Source organism: Nilaparvata lugens, chromosome 1 (assembly GCF_014356525.2).
Source record: "Nilaparvata lugens isolate BPH chromosome 1, ASM1435652v1, whole genome shotgun sequence".
Lineage (NCBI taxonomy): Eukaryota > Metazoa > Arthropoda > Insecta > Hemiptera > Delphacidae > Nilaparvata > Nilaparvata lugens.
Window position 1 is genome coordinate 42430781 of NC_052504.1, and position 26464 is coordinate 42457244.

At 36.0% G+C, this 26464-nt stretch overlaps 1 protein-coding gene across 2 annotated transcripts in view; it reads left to right on the forward strand.

Moving 5' to 3' along the window:
- Positions 1-1522: 1522 nt before the first annotated feature.
- LOC111062075 (mannose-6-phosphate isomerase) overlaps positions 1523-26464 on the forward strand; it is an 82548-nt gene continuing 57606 nt past the window's right edge. Inside the window, exons 1-4 of one of the 2 annotated variants that reach the window (XM_039434261.1) lie at positions 1523-1934; positions 13514-13835; positions 21088-21229; positions 26218-26391. In XM_039434261.1, the coding sequence (XP_039290195.1) occupies positions 13515-13835; positions 21088-21229; positions 26218-26391 (637 nt within the window). In that variant the 5' untranslated portion in view covers positions 1523-1934; position 13514. The remainder of the gene's footprint in view (positions 1935-13513; positions 13836-21087; positions 21230-26217; positions 26392-26464) is intronic. The other variant, XM_039434269.1, reaches the window with a different exon arrangement.

Sequence of the window (26464 nt, forward strand, 5' to 3'; positions counted from 1 at the left end):
AAGCCGTGTCTATTATATTAATGGTCGAAGATTCTTACTGAAAGTCGATGAAGTCAACATCTACTGCCATATCTTCAGATCGTGACGTCAGCATCAGATAGAAAACTTTTCTGTGGAGTTTGTTCACATTGTTTTTCATAGCAGATTGTGTCTATTTCAGCGGGAGCACAGCTATAGTAACCCATAGAGCGGCTGTTGGTGTGCTTTCAGCGCTCTCAATGTGTTACACGGCCAACTAAGGGCAGCCATGACAGAGAGAGGCAAGAAGAGCCAGTCTGCTACTGCAGGAATAGGTGTGTTTTTGTGAGTTAAATTGATTTCTATGACTAAATGTTATCATTATGTTATTTATGATGATGATGATGATGGTATTGCAAACTTGACTGGAATGAACTATAGACATCAGCTTATATTACATCAAAAAAATAACAAGCTAAGGCGGGAATTAGACGGTAATATTTCTGTCATATTATGCAGATCATATTATGAAATAAGTTGTATGAAATCATATTTTTCCATATCATAGAACTATTACCGACCTAACATCAAACAAAACCGGCCTAACATGATCATAATATAATAATATGTTAGGCCGGTTTTGTTTGATGTTAGGCCGGTATTAGACGGTAATAGTTCTATGATAATTATGAAAAAAATATGATTTTTTACAACTTATTTTATATGATCTGCATATGATAGAAATATTACCGTCTTATACCGACCTTAGTTTGTTATTTTTTTGACTATCATATTTTGCCTTCTTGTTATGAACTTATGAGTTATGTGGATAAGTACCATAAGCTGATATCAAAGAAACGTCTTCATAAACTAAAGTGCGAGATAAATTACTTTTAACACGGCTCTTTCTCGAAGACGGAGAGGTCCGATGCTCTATCCTCCATTAATCACTCCCACCACCTAGCAGCATTCTCCTTCTTTTGTGTCTGAGTGAGAGAGCTTTGTAACGCGACGCGGCAACACTCCCCTCCATCTATTGTTGGCAATGTTCCAAGTAGTGTACTGGTCAGCAGGTATATTGGTTTGTGTTTGTTACAGAGAAGTTTTCATCACAAGAACATGAAGCAAAATGACACGGTGCATCCAATTGTGCACAGGATGTCCGTCTGTGTCTATGCTACAAACTGTGGAGGAAGAAATGGGTTTCTCCTCTTCATGTTAAAAGTAATTTATCTCGCACTTTAGCTTTTGAATTCCTTACTCAAAATAACATAAAAAATAATCCAATCTCTAAAATAATAATTTTGCAGTCACGGTATGGCATTTCAACTTACTATAGTAAGTTGTACGGCTAAGCAGTATTAACACTGTAGCTTAGGAATTTCACCAAGGCTTCAAATAAAGCATTTCAAACAGTTAATGGTCAATAGGGCCATTCAAATTTTCCGCCACTTCTTGCCTCTCTCTGTCATGGCTGCTCATGTTCAATTGCTAACAGGAATAGCGGCCACTCAGCCACTCTATAGTTTACTATTTTAGCTCGTTGGGTCTAATTATCGAACAGCTGTTCGAACATTTTTAAAAGAGACAGGCTTGTGTTTTGGTCTTGTCTTGTTTCATTCAAATCATTCATTAAGTATTAACATTAAGACATTATTGAAATTAAGCATTTTTAGGTTGTGTCTTACAAATTCTAATCAAATCCAATTCGAGTTTCAAACTAATGAATTTCAATTTACTTTATACTTTGTAACTCAAATACCTAAAACGAGGTTAATTTATTACAAATCTATGTTTTTCATACCATATTATCAATTTTTATTCATGTTAGTGTAACCTTTGGACTTCAAAGACCGTTTCAAACTTTCAATAATGACGTGGATTTATATATAATTACTTATCGCTACTTTATATTTGTAATAGTGTAATTCAAGGTGTCATTAGAAAACAGAAGCATTCGAAGATTTGAAGAAAAGGTAAACTGGCACATTATTATTAATGTATCATTGTAATCTACTCATGTTTTCACTTTTCAGTCATTACATATTTGTCTACAAGCAAACTCTGTAGGCTATGTCAATAATTATTATTGGAGATATCAACTCTATTTTTTAAATATAATGATTCATTTTGCCTTCTTTTCTTTAATAGGTAAAAGTGACTATTTACTGTACATTTCTATCTCAACTATTTTTAAAGATATCAACTCCTCGAAATCAAAAGATATCAAGGAAGACAGAATAGGAGTCGCTACTATGAATTTTTTCGTGAGGTGCAATTCCTTAGAGGCTGCTCGAGCAGCGCATCTATAAGCAGGCCGTCCTCATGAAATCTACCTGATTTCAGGACTTGGCAAACATATGAACAAATCAACGGTTTGCCAAGTCATGTCTAATCTAAAGGTGCGATTCCTTAGAGGCGTTTGAGCAGTGCAGCTATAAGCAGGAAGCTACAACAGACGCAACGTTACAGCCGTGAGGGCTAGAGCACATTACCTATAATTTCATCAGATTCAATGTCTCATTGGGAGCGTTCTGTGTACCGGTAAATTTTACGAGCGGAAAAAAGTTCCGTTTCCCATGGGAACCATTTTGACAGTAAATGTTCAAAAATCCGTTTACCGATAAATTTATTATTTCTGCCTCAAAGTCGTACCACGGTATAGAAAACCCCGCACCACCTAAGAAGGCTCTTATTGGTAAATGAAATCATCGGCTGCTTGCTTCTTTGCGCATGCTCGGGCCAAACAAGTCATCTTCTGTTTTGTCCAGATTTTTAGATCAGGTCTAGATTTTATGTTAGTGGATGCTTTTTGATAACTATGTTAGTCTAGACACTGTATTTCCAAGTGAATATTATAAAATAACATGTAAGCTTAAATACACTTATCTTTTGTTTTGAAATAAGAAATAAATTTCACTTCTAAGTAGGTTTTTCATCAGCATGGAAGAGGCTGTTCAAACTTTTCTTAGAAGTGATATGTATTTCTCATCAAAAGTAAGTTTTTTTAAATATTCACGTGGGAAGACTGTGTCTACTGTCTCGGCTACAGCAGAGTTATAAAATCCTTTCTTATCTACGATCTTTCCTTTTATTCCCCAACTCCATTTTATGGATTGAAAATTCATGGAAAATATGATATAGATTATATAAGTATTATAAAGTAGGCTATTTATGCTATATTATTGATTCATCTATCATGCTCGTGAAGTAATAGCTCATGAAAATAATTATGTGAAAATTATTATAAAAAATTGAATGGTTACTATATATGCACTCTAGTTTATGGAAGGTCTGTAATGATTAGAATTAATGACTATATAAAATTTACTTTTAAATTATACGTAACTTGTGATATATAAAAATTGAAAATCAAAGTATCATTCTAAAATCTACTTTATATTTTTACATGTTTCCAATTCAAAGTTATTTTTAAGTGACCCTTGTATATGGCTTGAAAGAAATGTTAAAATGGTACTTTGATTTTCAATTTTCATGTACCGTACATATAAGTAGCCTTGAACAAGGAAGTGAAAATTAGCAGTAATATTATTTCTTTTCTTATCTCATCGTACATTATAGCCCACATTTATAACAATCAATTTGTCGCCTTGCGTAGAGAACTGAAAATTTTAATTTCAACAGCTTACAAGAGTTATGTTGATAGAGTCCAGTCCAATGTCAGTCACGTTTCCAAGGAATTCTGGAAATTTATTAATAAGCGAGGCTCAGGAGCCTTTTGTGAGACCATGCTTTTCAAAGATGAAGAGTTTACTGGCTCGGAAACTCCTGGTTTCGCAAAGTTTTTCAAGTCTGTCTATACCCCAATTACGGCTTGTTACAAGATGGATGAGGACAATGAACTTTTTGGTGAGGGCTCCAATAGTACACTAAATATTTCTTCAGTATCTGAGGTAGGACATTGTAAACCTTGATGCCCATGTAATAAGGGCCCTTCTCCAAGAGAGTCTGCCTGTGCTCTGGATACCTGAGTCCCCTGAATCGCGTGTTATATAAATGCGCCACTTGTCTCTCCTGGAAACGATCCTTATTTCTAAAAACAATAGAGCTAACTCTAAGACATAAACTGCCGGGCTGTAAGGAGGGAGTGTTCTCTAAATATGGGTCTGCAAGAACACCTGTCTGTCAGGCCGAATATTCGCCTCAAAGCTTTTTTTTGAGTCCTGAAAATAGATTCAAATTCTGTTGTTCTGCCCCAAAAAATGATACCAAAGCGTAGATGGGATGCAAAATAAGCATGATACACAATTAACGCTGTACTTGTACCTGCAACCCTGGAGATCACACCCACCGCAAATGTTGCTCTACTCAGCTTCCTCAACAGTTCAGAAGAGTGAGACTTCCACTTCATATCACTATCCAAGAACAATCCCAGAAAAGTGGTTCCATCAGAGGGCTTCAAGGTGGTATCTGAGTCTAGTTTAACATGAAACGTTCCCTGGGCATTTCGAGCATGAAAAGGCACCAATTTGGTTTTACTAGGGTTCAATGACAAACCATTATAGTTGAACCACTCATTAAGCTCATTCAAACAAGTTTTTGCTCCCTCAATCAAGAATCAACATTTCCACCCTTAATGAGAGCTGTTGTATCGTCAGCAAATAGAGTTAGATCATATTAACAAACTTTGAGATATCATTTACATATACCAGATAGAGCAATGGTCCCAAAATAGATCCCTGTGGAATACCCCGATTCATTGCCAACCAAGTAGAGTTGAAAACCATTCCATCAGCAACAACTGAAACCCTATGGTATCTACCCCGCAAGAATGATTGCAGCCACAAAAATTCAACTCCCCTCACACCATAGTGCCACAACTTGGACAAAAGCAGGTCATGATCCACGCAATCATAGGCCTTGGACAGATCGCAAAAGATACCAAGTACCTTCTGCGATCCATCCAAAGCACTAAGACCTCCTTATTCAGTCCAAACACAGCATTGTCAATACCTCTACCCCTCCTGAATCCAAACTGGGAATCACAGAAAGATTATTTCTCTCAAAATAGGAATTCAACTGAATATGAACTGCTCTCTCAAATATTTTTGAAAATACCGTTCCCAGAGAAATTGGCCTGAAGTTTGACATTTCCTGTGAATCACCCTTCTTATACGTGGCTTTATGGATGAGAATTTTAGTAAATCTGGGAATTCCCCCCTTCCAAACGACAAATTGATAACATGTGAGAGAGGTTTTGAAATAAGCTGAGCAGTTCGTTTCAAAATAAATGTTGGAATTTCATCCCACCCTGATGATCTGCTATTTTTTTAACCATTGATAATATTGAGTACCTCATCACATGTTATTTCTTTGAAATGGAAAGCTGATTTAGGCTTATATGGGGAGCATCGAAGGTCCTCTCATATCTCCTTCCACCAGCCGAATTCCTTGAAGACAAGTTTATATATCCTTCAGCAACTGTATTAAAATACTTATTGAAGGAATTGGCCACCTGTTGTGGATCAGAGATCAAGCTGGAGCCCATCCTGAGTACCGGACAAGGACCTGCAGTTTATTATTACCAAGTGTATTTTTGATAACCCTCCAAGTTGTCTTTGTTACATTGCTGGAAGAAGTAATGCAGTGAGATAGGAATTCCTTTTTGCCAATCTTATAACATTTCTCAGAATTAGTTTATATTTCTTGAAATATTCCATAGTGGTAGGGTTAGGATTGCAATGCAACATCTCAAGAATTTCCCTTTTGCGTTTACATGATACCTTAATACCTTTAGTCAGCCGTAGTCATGTACCGTACATATAAGTAGCCTTGAACAAGGAAGTGAACATAATTTATATTATAATTTTCCACTATAAGGGTAAATTAGCAGTAATATTATTTCTTTTCTCATCTCATCGTACATTATAGCCCACATTTATAACAATCAATTTGTCGCCTTGCGTAGAGAACTGAAAATTTTAATTTCAACAGCTTACAAGAGTTATGTTGATAGAGTCCAGTCCAATGTCAGTCACGATTCCAAGGAATTCTGGAAATTTATTAATAAGCGAGGCTCAGGAGCCTTTTGTGAGACCATGCTTTTCAAAGATGAAGAGTTTACTGGCTCGGAAACTCCTGGTTTCGCAAAGTTTTTCAAGTCTGTCTATACCCCAATTACGGCTTGTTACAAGATGGATGAGGACAATGAACTTTTTGGTGAGGGCTCCAATAGTACACTAAATATTTCTTCAGTATCTGAGGATGACATACGTCAAGCAATCAAGAGCCTCAAGCCGAGAGTAGCTCCGGATCCTGATGGAATACCTGCTTTCATTATCAAGGGTTGCAGCGAGCTCTTGGTGGCCCCTCTCAAGTATCTGCTTGATTTGTTTATTTGTAAGGGTGTTTTCCCCAGTAAATGGAAAATCTCCAAGATTATCCCTATTTTCAAATCTGGGGAAAAAATCTAATAGAGAATTATCGTCCAATCTGTTTACTTTCTTATTTTCTAAGTTATTTGAAAAGATACTATATAAAAAGATGCTTTTTTTTAGTATTTAGTATTTATTTAAATAAGTCCATAAAAGGGATCACTAAAGTGAAGCCCACTGGGACACGTCAAAAATGTAAAAAAAACAACTGCCCAGAGGCAGAAATCAAATACGAAAATAGGCACTCACCACACTGCTCTCCAACATACAGAACTCACGGAGTGAGTACAGAGGGTGATCCGTCAGCAGGCTCCTCAGAGCCCCTCGAAACCGCACCGCAGGCAGATCCCTGGCCAACAGAGGCAGCCTATTATAGAGGCTGATAGACATATGAGCCAGACCAGTCCGAGTTCTGCTCAGCCTCTGGTAGGGTAAATCCAGCCTGAGTCTACCCCTAGTCTCATATGGGTGGAAGCTCTGTCGGGTCACGAGCAACCCCACGTTCGCATGTGTTCTGCAAAGGGTATGGAGAACATAGAGGGAGAAGACGGTGAGGATCCTCTCTTTGATAAAGAGTGGGCGACAGTGGGCTAATCTACCAGACCCACAAATAATCCTCAGGGCCCTCTTCTGGAGACGAAGGACTCGGGCGACATCTGTGGCTCCACCCCAGAGGGGGAGGCCATATAAAATCACGCTCTGAAAAAAGCCAAAATAGCGCATTTTAAGATAATGAGGTGGCACACTGTGTTTGAGACCCCTCAGCAGGTAAACCACTCTGCTCAACCTGGCGCAAACCGTCTCAATGTGCTCGCCCCATGAGAGCTTCCTGTCAAGGGTAAACCCTAACAGTTTGACAGGCGCAAAATTGTATTCATTCCCATTTCTGAGACTGAACACAATAGACTGAGTTTTGTCTTCATTGAGGAGGAAGCGATTGGCAGAGAACCAGTCCGATGCAAATGCTCCAGTCTCCACCATAGCTGCCCTCAGTCCTCCCATCTCACGACCAGCATTGAAGAAGGTGGTGTCGTCCGCATAACAGACAACACACCTGCCATCCACCTGAGCTATATCGTTAACTGAAATAAGAAACAACAGAGGCCCCAGGACAGAGCCCTGAGGCACTCCACAGTCAACACAATCCCTGATCTCAGAGAGAACTCCATTAGCCAGCACCGCCTGTCTGCGACCCCCCAGGTAGGCCTGAATCAGTTTGAGAGGAGACGGTCCCACACCATAATGCCTAAGCTTGTCCACGAGAATAGCATGATCCATTGTATCAAAGGCCTTGCTGAGATCACACAAGGTGAGCCCAGCAAGTCCACGTGCCTCAAAGCAATCAAATATCTTGGAAAGCAGGAAATCTACTGCATCAGTGGTGGATCTATTTTTCCTGAAACCAAACTGGGTGGTCGCAAACAGGCCGCACTGGTCACAATAAGCAAGGAGTTGCTCAGCAATAAGAATTTCAAAAATCTTCGATATAATAGGCAGGATGGAGATAGGCCTATAGTTAGTAGGATCATGCCTATCACCCTTCTTAAAGACAGGCACTGTCTTAGAAATTTTAAGTTGAGAAGGAAATACAGACTGCTGGAAACACAGATTAATACAAACAGTCAGGGGAGAGACAATAAGAGCTAGTACATCCTTAATAGTAGCACTGGTCATACCATAAATGTCTTTACTAACCGTCTTACTACTAATGTCTTTACTAAGCTTTGGCATGTAACTCCTATGATTTCTGACTGTCAACCTGGATTTTTAAGGGGTAGGTCTGTGCTAACTAATCTCCTCGAATTTACAATGTTTGTTTCGAGTGTGTTGGACTCAGGTGGAGAGGTTGATGTAATTTATACTGATTTTGCAAAAGCATTCGATCGAGTAAGCCATAGTGTGTTGCTGTATCGCCTCTCTTGTCTTGGCTTCAGTGATTCTTTGGTCAATTTGTTCAGATCATATTTACTCTACAGGCCAAATATAGCGACTGTCAAGGGGATGGATTTCCTCCATCCATCTCTCCAGGGTTCCTCAGGGAAGTAACTTAGAACCGCTCCTTTTCTTGCTGGTAATCAATGATCTTCCACTTCAGTTGTCATCGTAGTGTCTGATTTTTGCTGATGACATGAAGATATTCCGAGAGGTTGGTAGCCAGGATGATAGCTGTCAATTACAGTTGGATATTGATCGCATAGTTGCATGGTGTCATGCTAATAGCTTAGAAATTGATGTTTCTAAAAAATGTAAGTGTATCACCAACTTTAGAAAACGATGTCCTTCTGCTTACACGTACAGGATTGGTGAAGCGGTTCTTAACAGAGTCAGCACTTGCAAGGACCTGGGAATCATATTTGATAGTTCACTTACATTCTCCTCTCACATTGAATTTGTGTCTTCCAAGGCTGACAGATTACTGGGGTTTGTCCTGAGAAATGCAGCTGACTTCAGCAATGTTGTGGCAATACTGAGTGTATATTATGCCTTGATAAGAAGCACTTTGGAGTATGGATCCATGGTTTGGAGTCCTCACTCAGACCAAAACATTTGGGTCATTGAAAGGGTACAGAACAAGCTGATAAGGTTCTTATACTTCAGAATGTTTGGTAGGTCGTGTCCCCTGGGGTTCCCCACTCAGCATTTGAGGGATCTATTCCTGTTGGAGTCTCTACGTCAGCGTCGAGATAAAGCATCTTTCTTGTTTGTTTGGGCATTTTTGGATGGTGCTGTAAATTCTCCTACCTTGCTTGCAATGCTGAATATCAGTGTTCCAGCATTCAATAAGCGGAATGCTAACTTGTTTGCGGCTCCAAGGTGCAGAACGGTGCACCATTTTTTTCACCCTTCATAAGAGTGCAGAGATTGATGAACAAATTGAGTTTGAATGTTCAGCTTGCTGGGTCAGAGAGAGAGGTGAGGAGTGGGTTGCTGAGGTCAATCCCTCGTTGATGGTTGGACTTTGATTGGAGAAAGTCCTCTGTGACATTCTCTTTGTTTTTACTACTCCTTGTAGTTGTGTGCTTAATTATTTCCCCTCGTTTCTATGTTTTTTCTTCCTAGAATGACTTCTGTATAATCGTAGAAACTTTTTTTCATTTCATTTCATTTTTATATTTGCTGTGTGTATTTTTTCTTCTATCTAAAATTGTGTTTAAATTTTCTGCAATGTATATTTTTCAGAACAACTTTTCGTAAAAACTTTCCATTTCTTTCAATATTTGTATTAAATATTGCATTTTCAATTGTTTTACTTGTATTATGTGTTAAGAGAGCAATTATGGGATATTATCCTTGTGCTCTCATATGTATCTTAGATAAATGAATAAATAAATAAATTTCCAAATTGTTGTAATGGGGCGTCGTCTTTACTTTCCCCAGCCCAACCAAGCCTTATCGGGCCTAACAAAGCTTAATCAGCCCTAACCAAGCATAGCCCAACCCAATTTAACAGAGCCTAACCAATCTTCATCTGATGGAAACTGAGCTAGCCTTAGGGTTGGTTAGGCTTGCTCAGTCCTCATCAGGTTTGGTTAGGTCACATCAAACTTTGGTAGGTAAGGTTTCATCAATAGCGTTAAATACAGGAGAAAATGTGGTCAGCAGTAGTGGTTAGCACCATACGAAAAATATTCTCACCTTTTTTAGGTAAAAACCTGCACGTTTTTGACATTTTTCAGATTTCCTATCAACTCTAATTATCAAACCCCAAATAAGACTTCACAATTTTATTACCTTGGATAATTCCAATTCTGAAAAAATGTAGATTCAAATATATGAAATTGAAATTTGAAAAAAGATTGAAATGAATATTTTCTGCATCAACTCTTGGATCAGTTCTAAAAAGTGGAAAACGGAAACTTTCTCATTGAGCAATTACAGAAACTGACGACTCTACACCGTGCTTTAAACTTGAGAGCCTTAGCATAGAACAATTACTCTAGTTAATTACTTCATGGTGCTAGTAAAAAGTTTATAGGTTATGCAAAGTTCAATATTTGTAATATATCAATAAGTTGAATTTTATTGATTATAGTTATTTGTGCAAATAGTGTGCAAAGTGACAGTTTGCTGCACCGAAAGAAATGTTTACGCACGAGCCGTAGGTGAGTGCGGAATAATTGTTTCTTGAGTGCAGTAAATGAACTTTGTGCATGTATTTCACATTAATTTTTTCTACAGTTACCATTGAATATGAAAAGTGAGTAATTATGGGTAAAATTCCCTGAAATCCATCAAATGCTTTTCTAGGTAATTTTGTTATTAATAAAAACCTTAATTTATTTAAAATACAGTAATAAAAATTAAATTACAATTATTAGTTAAAAATCTAAATTGATAATTTATTTCAATAAATGATTGAAATAAACCAATTAATTTGCAAATGTAAATAATTTAAAATAAATTTCAATTTCTAAATAATTTATCAACTAATCAATTTAAAAATATATATATAATTTTAAATAATGAATGATAGGCTAAATATTATTCAAAATGTATAATTGAATATATTTTAATATTTAATATTCAGTATTATCATTTATAATTATTAATTATTTTCTTATTTAAATATTTTTATAAATTATATTATTTTGAATAATAAGAATATAAGTACTTCTTATTAATTAATTTAAATTTTTAATTTTACATTTTAAATATTTATTTTGTCAAAATTACATGAATAATTTTCATTGAAGTTGAAAATTCTCAGCAAAAGTTCTCATTTTTATGTACAAAAATCACAAAAGAATACAGATAGAACAAAATTTGCATTCAAAATACACAGTCAACTACAATGTTGATAGCTGATTGGGATGGCTGCAAAATGGCTGAACCGACAAGCGCGCGACCTAGTGGAAAGAATTGTACCTCACTTAGTTTCATCCAGCTAAAAACAGGATTGAGATATTTAGACTAATGGTTTACTCAAATTGCCGAAAAATGTTCAAAGTAAACTAAAAAATATTGACAAGATAACATAGACAACAGAGAATATTTTATTGTAGTATTCTAATGTTATTTTATTAATTCTATCTACATGGATTTCGAACGGTAATTATTTAACCTCAAAATTCGAATTTCATAATGTGTGTTTGCTACATTTCTCATTGCTTGCAGTTGAAATAATAATTATTGTTAATAGAGAAGAACCATTATTTATTATTAAATGATGAGAAGTTATTTAATTATGATTTAGATAAACAGTATTCTTGTTTTGGATTTCTAGATTGGGATTTTATCATGAGCCATATAGCCATTGATGATACTTATCTAACCACAGACATTGTTACCAACCTCATTTTGGTTTTGCACACTAATCCTCCGTATAACCCACCAACTATTTTGTGTTTCCATGTTGCAAATCTGGAGTACGCAAAGTAATCACTTTGCGCACTAGTGCGGAAAAGTGATTCTTTCATTCTGTGATCAGTGCAGGAATGGTCACTTTTCAAGGTAGCTGCAGGAAAAAATTGCTATTTAGCTAGCGACATGTATTTTTTCTTTCTCTTTCATTAAAAAAATTAAGTCGCTACCTACAAAATAGTTGAGATACAATTATTGTGCCGTGATAATCACGTTAAAGTTAGCCAACTTTGAATTTTCGAGATGATACATTTTTTAAAGACAAGTATGGGAGGTGGTGGAAGCGAGAAAGTTACTTAGAAACAATTTTCGGTATTGTCAAAAGTAGTCGGAAGAACGTATTTTGGCCTCTCAGGAGTTTCAAATTCAATGAGAGCGGCTAAATAGTGTGCCATCATTATGCCAATAGATGGGACCAACATAACATGAGACAGAACGCTTAAAAAATATTTGACTGCAACCCATATGATTATAAAAAGTGAAAATTTCACAAAGAGAAATTGTCACGAATAATCCAAGCAATGTTCCATGTCAGCTTTTCTCATCGCAATCAGTTGCTTGCAGTTTGGATATTTGAGTCAAATATCTTATCAATTGCCAGCCTTCAGCATACAATTTAGTACACAATGCATGGACTGCACCATGCATGCACCCGCTCTTCTATACTCCGTACGAAATTACTTCTGACTCGAAGGAATATGCGGCGCAGATAAATGAAGGGAGATCAGCCAATTACAGTGATAGGTAGAAGCGCAGTTGCCAATTTGTCGATTATAGTCAGTCGACTGAATGCTTCCAGAGAGGAAACTCCGTAAGTTTAACATGAGCGCCTGAATACTCACTAGAATTAAGAGATTGTTGGCCGGTTCAGAACAGCTACTTCGCCGCCGTTGTATCCTTTCCTCGATATGCCTTCTATGCTGCGCATGTCCCTCATCCCAAGTCCAAAGTAATTTTATACGGAGTATAACTTTACAGTTCCTTATGCCGCATCCACACTCTGGCCCAATGCGTACAAATGACGACGAGCGCCAAAGTGTGGATGGGTGGTTTGCCAGCGTTCACCTTCGTTGGCCATCGCTCCGAGTGAAGGCAGTGGACGCGAGCGCTGACAAATCACCCATCCTCACTCTGTCACTCTCTTCAACCAATGCCTGCTGTTGCCTAGTTTGTCGTGCTGGGATGACAGCTCTGCTGTTCTTTGTTTTTGGATTGGTTTCTACGGCTTTGCAGATTTGACGCCTAGTGAGATGGGACCCCCCTCTGTAATTGTGTAATTGAGATGCTATAGGCTCAATTGTTTTCGCGTTTCATTCTATTTTTTATTGTGTTTCTTTCAGTTTCTACCATGGATATTCCTTGCTTGCTATTTCTGGCCTTGATGAGGCACTATTTACATTGCAGTGTAGAAGGCAAGACCAACGCGACCAACTTGAGCAGCTTTGAAAGCCACTGTGCCAACGTGTGGACTAGGCATTAGGGTGGCCACTAACGACAGGACATGCATGATGAGCATGTGTGTATAAACATGTCATTAAAGATTGCTGTCTCATAACAGCGGAAGGCTTTAAACAACATATTTTGAGATTAAGTTTTTGTATCTTGGATTTTTGTTGTTTATTTTCCCTTCACTACTGTGTTTCACTCAAAGTGGTCACTGGATCGCTGCCATCTGAATATTTGTGTGTTAAAATACGAGTATTGAGTTTTATGACGCCATCGAACCCAAAAGTGTGGGTAATGGTTGAAGCAGAAGATATTAAAGAAATTAAATGAAACAAAAACAATGTCTATTTCAGAATGGAACTGATCGGCAGTATACAGAACTACCACTGGGGCCAGAAGGGTAGTGCTAGCATAGTTGCTCGTCTAGCCGCTGGGATTGCCAGTGACGTGGTGGACGAGAATCGGGCCTATGCTGAGCTGTGGATGGGAACTCACGTGAGCGGCCCGGCCACGGTGCGAGCCACAGGTCAGCTTCTCGCTGATTGGCTGCTCCAAAATCAACACAAACTTGGTGAAAAAGTACTGACAACGTTTGGCGCTCAAGCGCAGTTGCCGTTTCTATTCAAAGTTCTGTCGGTCAAACAGCCGCTGTCGATTCAGGCACATCCTGACAAGGTAACTGTCGTCCCTATCCTCACTTATTAAAATAATCGATATACTTATGTCAGGCAGAGTAGACCTAATACTGGGTCAATTCAGTTAGTTAATTAGTTACTACTAAAACAAAAGTTAACTGTCCTGCAAATAAATAGATTCTATTTTTTCTATTGAACAAGAAAAATTAAATCTGTATACTGTGTATCAATGACTTCACTTGGCAGCTGTATGTTGAGCTACTATACATTAATTCTTGATTTCCAAAGTAGAAACACTTGGAACACAAAATAATATAATGAATGGAAAATGTTTCCTTGCATAGACTATATAGGTCCGAGCGCGATGAAAGAGAACTTGAATCTAGCAAACTTATGATATATTGGCATAAATAAATCTATAAAATAAATATTTATAATAATAAACTTTGACAAAGAGTAAATCATAAACTTGGAATACAATTAGTGCTTTCTGTTCACGTTGTTTATTGCTTTGTTACAGTACTGTCCCAACAAAGTAAGTCACCTCTGATTTATTTTATTAATTATAACTATGTTCTTGATGCATTGTTGTTCCTATCGTTCAAAACTATGAATTTATTGAAAAATCTTCATGTTTTTAAACAATCACATTGTTTTACTAATGATTTTACAAAGCTATGCATATTACACATTACTATCACATATTGCTCAAACATTGAAGACTCAGTTTTGGATGGTTTTACCCAATCATGTGTTGAAACAGAAAATGACTCAAGCCATATTGAAAAGATGGTTGTTGCTCCTTTCACAGAAACAGAAATTCTCGAAATTATTGATTCCCTGAAGAGTAACTGGTCTTGATGGGATCTCAACTGTTGTTATAAAAAGTTGTAAAAAGTATTTAATTGCTCCATTAACAGTATTGGTGAATAAGTCATTGGAGTTAGAAATTCCTCAGAAATTGAAAGAGTCGAAGATAGTGCCAATCCACAAGAGTGGTGAAGAAAATCTGGCAAATAATTTTCGACCAATCACTATAGGGAATGCACTGGGTAAAATCTATGAAAAAGCAATGTTAATTCGTTTTGTGGAGCATTTGTTTCGAAATGGAATTTTATCATCCGAGCAACATGGATTTCAGAAGGATAAATCAACCAGGTCAGCCATTGCGTCTCTTGTGGAGAATGTAATAGATAGAATGGATAATGGTGAAAGGGCAGTGGGAGTTTTTCTCGATATGAGCAAAGCATTCGATTGTGTGGACCACACTATCTTGTTGAAAAAGTTGGAATATGTGGGAGTTACTGATGTGGAGCTTGAGTGGTTCAAATCCTATCTTGTGGGTAGAAGTCAGTGTGTGGAGATGACTAGAGAGGAAAATGGGCAAAAAATTAAATACAGATCAAATAATCTTAGAATAAAAACAGGTGTACCACAGGGTTCGATCCTCGGACCATTATTATTCATTTTATATGTCAACGATTTACCACAAATGATAACAAGTGGTAAGGTTTTGATGTATGCTGACGACACATCCTACATTTGTAGTGCAAAGGATGCAGAAAAATTGGAATTAGATACTTTTGTCAATGTACATGCCATAGCCCAATTCCTCAGTCAACATAACCTCAAAGTAAACGAAACTAAAACGCAGTTCTTGCAGTTCAAACATAGAAATAATTTTAGAGATCTTGAAGAGATAAACGTTCAAATAAATGGAGTGAATGTTGAACAACCTCTGTCTGTGAAATTTCTAGGTGTCTTGCTGGACCAGAACTTGTCTTGGGATAACTATATTGATCATTTGTGCTGTAAAATATCATCTGGAGTGTTTGCACTCAGGCAGATTTCAAGATTAAGTACTGGGAACACTATCTTAACATGTACAGTATATCATGCCCTCATAATGTCACATATTCGGTATGCAATATTGGTTTGGGGGGGCTCCAGTCTCAAAAATTTAGATAGAATCTTTAGAATGCAAAAGAGAGCTGTGAGAGCGATTAAAGGTCTTAAGCCATTACAGTCCTGCAGAGAGTATTTTAAAGATCTAGGACTATTAACTGTGCCTGCACTGTACATTTTCGAAGTGATCATGTATATGAGAGATAAAAAAATTATATGAAACTGTGACATACATAATTATGACACTAGAAATAAGAGTAAATTTTCTGCACAATACCACAGGACAGCTCAGTATGAAAATAAGCCTTCTTATATGGGTATGAAATTTATGAGTAAACTGCCGTCAGCTTTGAGAGAAAATGAGAATAAGGATATTTTCAAAAAGCTATTGAGAAAATATTTAGCAAACGGGGTTTACTACAGTATTCAAGAATTTATGGATGGAGAATGAGGCTTTTGGGAGGATTAAATTGCAATGTACATTGTGGAATGTGATGTATATAATATATGTTTATATGTATTCCTTTATTTTTTTGACAAATAGTCCTTGACGATTTCCTATACTCTTTAAAGAGTCTCCAGGGAAATTAAAAAAAAAAAAAAAAAAAAAATATTAACACATTACAAATGTTCAATTCTTGACTCTGGTAAGTTGAAGAAAAGATTCATTAGTGTAGAATAGATTATTGATTAGAATGATAGTGCATATAACATATTTTTGCTTATTATTTTAAAATTCAATTCTCATCATATATACTTCTTAAAAGTGATTTTTTTCTGTAGTGTTCTTGTTTAGAATATACCCGGCGATAGATCTTGAAAACATCTCCCAATGGATATATTCTTTCTGTTGTTGCTTTGATAACTTAGCAATTGGTTTAAATATAGTGAAACACAAAATGGACATTATAATATTGTCTGAAACTTGGCTTAACGAAGATGATGTAGGACAATTGTTGGATGGATACGATACTTTGCGTACGACATCAAAACGTACCAGGAATGACGGAGTACTTGTTTTCATAAGGAAAACATTATCAGCAGTGGGAACTTGTATTAATATAGGAGGAGTAAATGCATTAGAAATAGATTTTCATTACGACAACAAAAGTTTTTGTTTATTTGCTGCCTATAGAACACATGACTCAATCGTTTCTTGCTTCATAGATCATTTAAGCGATTACTGCAATAAGACGACTAGAGATAAAACATATATAATAGCTGGGGATATAAATATAAATATTTTGAAACAGGACGAACAAACCGATTTATACTTGGAGGTCTTATGCGAGAACGGATTTGTTAATTGTATCGATAAGCCAACAAGAGTTCATAATATTAGTAGTACATTAATAGATCATATGTTTTTAAAAATAGACGACATTGACATGGTTCAGTCGGCAGTAGTTAGAGTACCAATAACTGATCATTACGCTTTGGCTCTCCAGGTGAGTTCTAAGAGTTCAAGAGGAAAAGATACCTCCTCTCCTAAATTTATTATAGATAACAACATATTTTTTGTTGTTTAAAAAGGAGAGAGAAATAATGTATCCAACTATAGAGGAATCAGCTTGCTACAAGCGGATTACAAAATTTACAGCAAAATAATTAATGGTAGACTTCAACCAATCTCAAATACCATTTTGTTGGAGGAACAGTCAGGTTTCCGGAAAGATCACTCTTGCATTGATCAGGTGTTCAGTTTGAAGCAGATTATTGAGAAAAATAGAGAATTTAATATTGAGACCCACATGGCATTCGTTGATTTTGAAAAGGCTTTTGACCGTTTAGATAGACCTACACTTTGGTGCATTATGACAAGAAGAGGATATCCCAAGCATTTAATTGACGTGATAAAAAGCTTATATCAAGGAACCAAAATTGCTATTGACACAGGATCCCACCTCACCGAAGAAATCGTGACAAACCAAGGTGTAAGGCAAGGTTGTAGCTTATCCCCATCTTTATTTAATATCTACCTTGACGACGTTATACGATGCTGGATGAATGAAGCTCCTCCTGGAATACGATTGGATCTGACAAGATATTTAATGATTTTAATGTTTGCAGATGACCTTGTTATTTTACAGAACTCTGAAGACAACTTGCAGAAGGCACTGTATGTTCTGAATAACATTACAAAGAAGTATAATTTGTTTATCTCAAAAAGCAAAACCAAAACAATGGCATTCTGCGGCAAATCACCTGTCAGGACCAAAATAATGCTGGATGACGCTTTACTCGAACAAGTGTCCTATTTCAAGTACCTGGGTGTTGAGATCACATATGGATTTGATAATGATGTGGATCTGAAACTGAATAGATTTCTACATATATGTGGTACAATAAAACGCCGGTTGAAAAACAGAACAAGGAAGGAGACTCAATTAAAATTTTATAAAGTGATGACGGTACCAACATTATTGTATGGAGCAGAAACTTGGGTTAGCAAGAAGAAAACATTAAGCAGAGTTCAAGCTGCAGAGATGCGTTTTCTTCGAAGTGTGAAAGGTTGCACAAAGTTAGACAGATTCCGCAATGATGACATTAGAAATGAGTTAGGAATATCATCATTAGCTGCACAACTTGAAATAAACAGATAGAACTGGAAAAACCATGTGGAACGAATGCCAGATACTAGGATACCAAAGGCTGTCATGAAATATAGACCCTAAGGTAGAAGGGATATTGGCAGACCTCTGAAAAGATGGTAGAATAAATAGTTATATCCTTTGAAACCGGAACAGGTGTGTACGCCTAATCCTTGAAAGAAGAAGAAGAACATATTTTTTCTTTGCTTGAAAAAGAATCGTGGGATACGGTATTGATTGAAAATGATGTGAATTGCGCAACTAATAATTTTTATCTAACCGTTAATAAGTTTATCGATAAGTCCAGGAAATGTGGTGTGCAAACTAATCCAAAATTCAAAAAAAATCATGCCGTGGATAACTGAAGGGCTGGTCAGGTCGGTTAGAGAAAGTGATAAATTGTACAAATTAGTTAAGAAACAACCTTTTAATGTTGAGCTTGTGAATTACTTTAAGGCCTATAGGAATAGATTAAGTTGCTTGTTAAAAAACACTAAGAATCAATACTTTAGAGATAAATTGAATGAAGCTGGAAACGATCCAAAAAAGTTTTGGCGTGTGATTAATGAGATATCAGGTCGAGATAACAAGAAACCGAGTTTTTCGTTAGAACATTTTTTTAAGGAGGTCAAAAATATACAATCACCTTCACTTAAATCAAAAACTATTGCTGATAAATTCAATGACTATTTTTCGCAGGTGGGGCAAAACCTCGCAGAAAAGGTAAATTCTAGAGGTGATTATATTATTAATGATGAAGACTATTGTTCGAATACCGAATTCCACTTCAAAGAGGTTACTGATAATGATATTTTGCGCACTGTTTTAGAACTGAGAGGAATGTCTGCACCGGTCATGATGGTATATCTACTAAAATTTTTAAACAACATATAAAATTATTCGTAAAGCCTCTAAAGTACATATACAACTTGAGTATCTCACAAGGCATCTTTCCAGATACTTTTAAGATAGCCAAAATTTTTCCACTGGTCAAAAATGGAGATAAGTCTGAAAAGAGTAACTATAGACCGATTTCTTTGTTAAGCGTTTTTTCTAAAGTTTTGGAAAAAATAGTTAAACATCAATTGAGTGATTACATTGAAACCAACAACATTCTAACTAACAAACAGTTTGGTTTCAGGAAAAACAAAAATATTTCTGATGCTCTTTTCAGCCTGACGCAAGAGATTGATCAGGCTTCAAGTGTTAATCTGGAAATTTTAGTAATATTTCTCGTTTTGGCAAAGGCCTTCGATACCGTTGACCGACAAAAACTGCTGAAAAAACTTGATTTTATTGGAATTCGTGATATTTCATATCAATGGTTCAAAAGTTATCTTTCTGATAGAAAACAAATTGTTCAAATATTAGGAGTAGATAGTAAACCAAAAATGTAATAGAGTATGGTGTGGTCCAAGAAAGTATTTTGGGTCCCTTACTGTTTTTAATCTATGTTAATAATGTGTCGAAAGTTCCAATCAAGGGAAATCTATTTTTATTTGCTGACGACACAGCAATACATGTAACTGGTAAAAATAAACAAGAACTGTACCAAAACGCTACATCAGATCTTCATCTCTAGAAGAAATGGTCTGATAATAACATATTGACTTTAAATATTAAGAAATCTAAATTCATAGAATTTTTTCCAGAAGAAGGAAAGAAGACAGAATTAATAACATCACTCTAAATTCTTGTACTGAACCTACCAATATACAATGTAACTGTGAATCGATTTAAAGTGTAGTAGCTTAAAAATATTTAGGAGTAATGATAGATGAGAAATTGAATTGGTCGGCTCATATTGCATTCTTGAAAAGTAAAATTCGCAAAGCCATTTACATTTTTTACCAATTAAGCAAAATTCTATCACTAAAAGAGCTACGAAATATTTATTTTTCATATGTCCAGTCACTTATCGAAGTGGGAATTTTAGCTTATGGGGGTGCCTATAAAACATTACTAAAACCCTTGGAAGTTACACAGAAATCTATTATTAAAACAGCATTAAGAAAACGTATACGCACTCCTACTGATGAAATTTTTGAAGAATTCAATGTTTTAAGTATAAGGCAAATTTATGTAAGAAATATATTGTTATACATGTTCAAGAATCATAAAGATATGTTTAAGAAAATTGAGCACAGCTATCGAACTCGTTCGTCAGAAGCAATAGGAATCCAAGTTCCAAGGCTAGTCAAAACTCATTCAACTACGAATACTTATTATATAGCACACACTCTGTATAGAAATCTGCCTGAAAATCTACGTAATACCGAAGGTAAATCCAAATATATTTATAAAAAAAATGTTAATGACTGGTTAAAGGAGATTGGGGGGACAAATATAGAAGTGATCAATTCATTCATTGTATAAATAAAGCAAATGTCGTGTAATGATAGTCCAAATTTAACTCTAAATGTTTACATCTTTTATACTTAAAATCCTTCAAACTTCAAATTTTCTCTGATATTAATACCTGGTTTACCCAAGAATGTGATAGATGCAAGTATGGGGACAGTCCGACGTTAGCCAATCATCGCCAAGACCCTCTTCCACACACAGGCTTTGCCTTTGTGGAGAGTTTTCATGAAGTTCTTTAAAATATAATGTTGTATTTTCTGGAGCTACGATATAATAGCAACTAGATTTAGTTATAATGATTAATATTTTAGTTCAACTGTAAGTTTTATTTATGATTGTTTGGTTGCAGAAGATGTAACGTTGTTGTATAATATGAATATTTGTACCCTGAAATCATGATAATAAAAAACAATTTGATTTGATTTGTTGCAGGCTTTAGCTGGAAAACTGCATTCGCAGCGGCCAGACATCTATAAAGACGCAAATCACAAGCCAGAGCTGGCTATTGCATTATCAGAATTTGAAGCTCTTTGTGGCTTCAGACCTCTTGCAGAGATCAAACAATTTATGGAAGGTTTGTTGTAAAAACTTCTAGTAGACTTCATGCTAGACTGTACCGACGCCTATAGCCAACGACGCATTGGTTGCTCAGCAACCAGTTACTAGAGTTGTTCTGATTGGTTCCTGTTATTATTTGTTAGATAATCAAACTCTAATTATTCGACTGAGAACGCTCTTGATAATTGTCTTCCAATAAAGCTCATAGTGTATGTGTCATTGTTATAAGATTAATTGTGAGATACATAATAGATAATGGACAGTGCCCATAAAATATTAATAATATAATTAATAATTGGTATATTAATTTTTAAAATTTCTCAATCACACTGCATTGATGCTCATAGTATAAAAGCCAGCATTAAAATTTTCTTTTGCGGTCTAATGATGATAATCAGAGTCACAATTACATACGAACTACGAGGGTATTTTTTTCAACCTCCGATTGGCCATAACTAGAAGACGAATTTATACTAGCATTTTTGAAAATAAAACTCACACTTATGATTATTCTTCAAATTAATTGCCGTGGAGATTAAGGAATTTTTACCAGTGGACCAGCCTACCAAAACCCTTTTCATAAAAGTTTGCTGCCAAATGAGTATAAAGGGCGTTGTTTTGGAGCTCCTCATTAGTTTGGAAGAGCTGTACTCAAAGTCGTGTCTTGAGTACAGGGAGAAGATTATAAGTTACTATAGTGACCAAGACAGGTTTGTATGGTGGGTGATAGAAATTATCCCATTTGATTTGCTGAAGTAACCGTTTGATTGCACCAGCTTTGTGAGGTCGAGTTGTGGATCACGTTTCCGGAAGTCATTTCAAATGACGTCTTTAATTCTCCGACACCATCAATTTACGCATAACACTATCAATCATAGACTTTTCTACGTGAACTTGATTCATTCTTAGGATATTTATGTTGCTTTACTGCAAAAAATCTAATAATGCTATTCGGGAAACTGAATCGAGGCGGCGTTGTTGCTGGGCCTATAACTCGACTACAATTTTCGATCTGGCCTCACCGATCAGACAGAGCGTTTGGTAGGCTTCAGCTTTGTGGGAATCCCCCCCCCCCCCCCTATTGTTTGTCAGTGTCTTATGTTATGTGATATATGTGATCGGAAGTTTAAAAAGATGACTTCGTGTATCTAATATACTGTATCACCAATTGTTATTATTTATCTGTAATGTTTAGTGTTACGGATTACCGTAACATAGATTTTGCATACTGTATATCAATGGCTCCACTTAACAGCTGTATGTTGTATTCAATTCAATTCTTAATTTCAAAAAGATGAACACTTAGAAAGCAAAACAAAATATATAATCAATGGAATTAATGTTTCCCTGCATGGACAAAAATCATATAGATCCGAACGCGTGGAAAGAGCACTTAAATCTAGAAAACTTATGATAGATTTATAAAATGATGTAATGGTATTGTAATAAGGGTGGAGGTATGTATAACACTACCCCACACCTGTCATCATTGTAACGGGTGGAGGTATTAATATAACACTACCCCACAACTGACTTATTTGTAACTGGTGAGAAGCCAGGGGCGAATTTATTTATGAGAGGACTCAATTTTGCAACAAGGAAAAAATATACAATAATTGCTTTTAAAATCTCCACTCAACGATTAACCTGTTTAAATTATTTGAATCCACGGTTGGGAGCTTTGGATGGATTCGTTCATGCAAATGCCAAGATCTCCACTATTATTCAACAACACCTGTTTTAGCAACTATGTAATTATCACGAGCCAGGAACGGCATATAAAAGATTTCGGTAGAAATGCTACTGGCATTAATTTATTAGTTGTATTCAAACATAGAATTATCTGTCATGTTTGAAATTCTGTTACATCGAATCATAATCTTCACTGTAACCAATCCGGTTATTTATTAAATTACTTGTTTCAAAATTACAACATAAAAAAAATTAATTTCAAATAATATCTCTCAAATTAAGACTTTATCGCAATGATTCATAATTGATATTTAGACAAGAATTTGCTAACTCACTTTACAATAAATTTAGGGCCACGGTCAATTTATTCGAGCTTAATAAAATAATTTTGACACTCACCATGGAATCGAAAATTTAACAAATAAATCGGCACTCACGTTTACATTTTAACCACTATTTTCTGGACTACATATTTTTCAATTTATACAAAATAAATAATAAGGAGATTTTTCATCTAATCAGGCCGAAGCCTAATTTCGAGACAGAGACTTTTTCTGTGACTACATTTTCTCGCGGTGACGACTCGATTAGAACTGCCGCTCTTCCACTCAAATTTTCCGATTTGCAAGAAAACACGTGGAGCGCCCGGCCTAATTTCAGGTTCAAACGTCGTGGGGTCGCACGGCTCGAATACATTTTTAAATACGTTTGCATTGATTTCATTATGAAATCCATGCCAGTACTATGGAAATGCTAGAAGACTGCAAAATTTGGATGATTAAGAAGCAAGTTAGAAAATCTTTTATGGCGTTGCAAAATTTAGGCGCTTACTTTGTACATGAATAGATTCTTTAATTATCAAGAACAAGGTTCACTAGAGTTCATATTGCAAAAATTCAGTTCAATTTTGATAAGTTCAACAAGCTGAAAGAAAATCACAAAAAACCACAATTCGAACCTCTTAATATTCCCCATATTACAGTATATTAGCATAAGTCAATTGATAAAACAATCAATTTAGCAAATTAATAAGAAGAATAAAGAGGTAAAGCATCAAAATATATTATAAGTAGAAGAATATTGCTAACAGAAGACAAGCACTTGAAATTAAGATTTTTTCACGTCCACACATGAATCAGTGATTTAGAAAACCTCATCCTGTGTCACATAATCAGTGAATCGCTCATGAGTTAGGCGACAGGTTGTGAGTTGAGGCTTCTCTGAGTGACTGCCAACAAACAGATCAAGTACCGCGATCGAGGCGCCGCCCCAAGCCACTATACTGTATTAGAACAATGATGAATAGTCCTGCACTGATCCAGTCAGCATCCACACGAGCTGCGAGAGGGCATATAATATTTTTCTTTGCCTATTCTTAACATTAACAACGTGTGAGGACCAATTCAGTTTGCTGTGGATTATAACTCCTAAACAGCAGTATTGATCTACACGCTGAACCTCGTCGTATCCGCAGGATGCCAGCCGACCGCAGACCACCACAGGTCAGACGACACGAACCAGGATCCCCTTCCCGTCTGAAAAAGACTAGGAGATATTTTTCTTTTCAAATATTCAAGAACAAGGTATTTTGGTAAAACCAAAACTACCTTCTCATCTTTTCCAAGTCCGAGGATGCCTGTTCCCAAGTCCCTAACAACGACACTAAAACGTTGTAATCGGCAAAGTGCATTAATCTACCTTCTACGCTTACTTTTGTTTTCAATATGAATAAAAAACAGCAAGGGATTAAGGGTACTGCCTCAATGTTAGCATTCTCGCTTTTAATTCCATTGATTGAAACGTATAAAGAGCGATTTTCTAGGTAACTATTGAGCCAGTCAAGTGATTCTATTCCAGCATGTCGGAGTTTAGTTATGAGATTTTGCCTATCTATAGAATCAAAAGCCTTTGCCAGGTCGAGGAATGTTATCAGGACATCTTTTCTATTGTCTACTTCTCCTCACATGTGTCTTATTAATTCAAAGAACGCGTCGCATCACCTCGATCTTGTATGAAACTGAACTGAGAAACAGAAATAATGTTTCCCTGTTCAATGTAAGTGGTTAGTTGAATTTTGATACATTTCTCTGTTATTTTTGTTTCTGAACATTAGAGATTGGTCTGAAATTTCAAGTTGAGATCTTCTAGCCCGATTTGAAAATTGGAACAACTTAAGCAATCTTGAAAGCGTTTGGAAATTGACCTGTTCTGATAATAAACTAGTTTACAGAATATAGTGAGAATATCGTGGCACCGAGCTTTGCTCGTTATTTATTTATTGATAAACAGAACTCAATTCTTTAAAATTATTGGGGAAGGACTAACAGGCACAGCCCAAAACTGTTTCTTCCCCAAATTTTGATTTATACACTATAAATATTCCAAAAAGTAGGTTATGTTCATACACTTGAATTCAGGTGAAATTTTCAGTCCAAATATTTGAAAACATAAAAGTTCTAATTTAGATTGTTTGGATACCAAATTGATTAAAAAATACTCACTAATCACTTAAAACTGTGAAATAATGATTAAATTTGAATATTATGATAATATATACCATCTCATGTCAACAAATCAGATTACTGTATGTTGATCGAGTCAATTGATATTTCTAGATTTCTCGCGAGATACGGTAAGCTAATTGATTACACATCTGATCTCCCACACATGCACACGCATCTTCTGTTATCGACAGACTACGAAATCATCATCTGTTTTTCAAGGATGAATATCCTTTTCATGTCCTTCAGCGAGTTTTCCCAGGGATGAGACCTAGTGCAATCGGATTTTGATATAATAAACCCACTATATTCCAAATTTCGTGAAAATCGTTAGAGCTGTTTTCGAGATCCGTTGAACATAGATAACCAGATATAAAAATATAAACAGATATACAGAAATTGCTCGCTTAATATAATAGGATATACTTCATGTTGTCAGCATTAGTTGAATAAGAAACATTGACGTCATTTATAAGGAATGCTGACACTTAAGAATCTCAATGTAAGCTACTGTACGACATAACTAGTCACCAAAGGTTAAAACATTTATATGAATAGAGGTCTTCTTCTCCTCTTCATCATCCTCTACCTCCCCCTTCTCCTCATTCCTCTTCCTCCTCACTCCCCCTCCTCCCCCCTCCTCCTCCTCCTCCTCCTCCTCCTCCTCCTCCTCCTCTCTTTAGAAACTTTACCTGAAACATCTTATTACATTTTCAAACTTGAACCAACTGCAACCAGTCCTTATTCTCTTTCAATTTTCGTAAGTTCGATAACAAAGTTCATGCTTTGATTGATTGATTGAATGTTTCAGATGTTCCTGAACTCAGGTCAATTATAGGCGATGAAATATTGTCAGAATTGCAAACGTTGAATAGCGACCATCCACGTCATGTTTTGGAAAAATGCTTACGGGTGCTGCTTACAACGGCGGATGATGCAATTGAAAAAAAACTCAGTAAACTAATATCTCGAATGAAAAGCATGGGTAAGTCTGATATTTAACATCGATAAGATAGGGAGTTTCTTTTAGTTTAAATACAATACTGTATCTTTTCAAG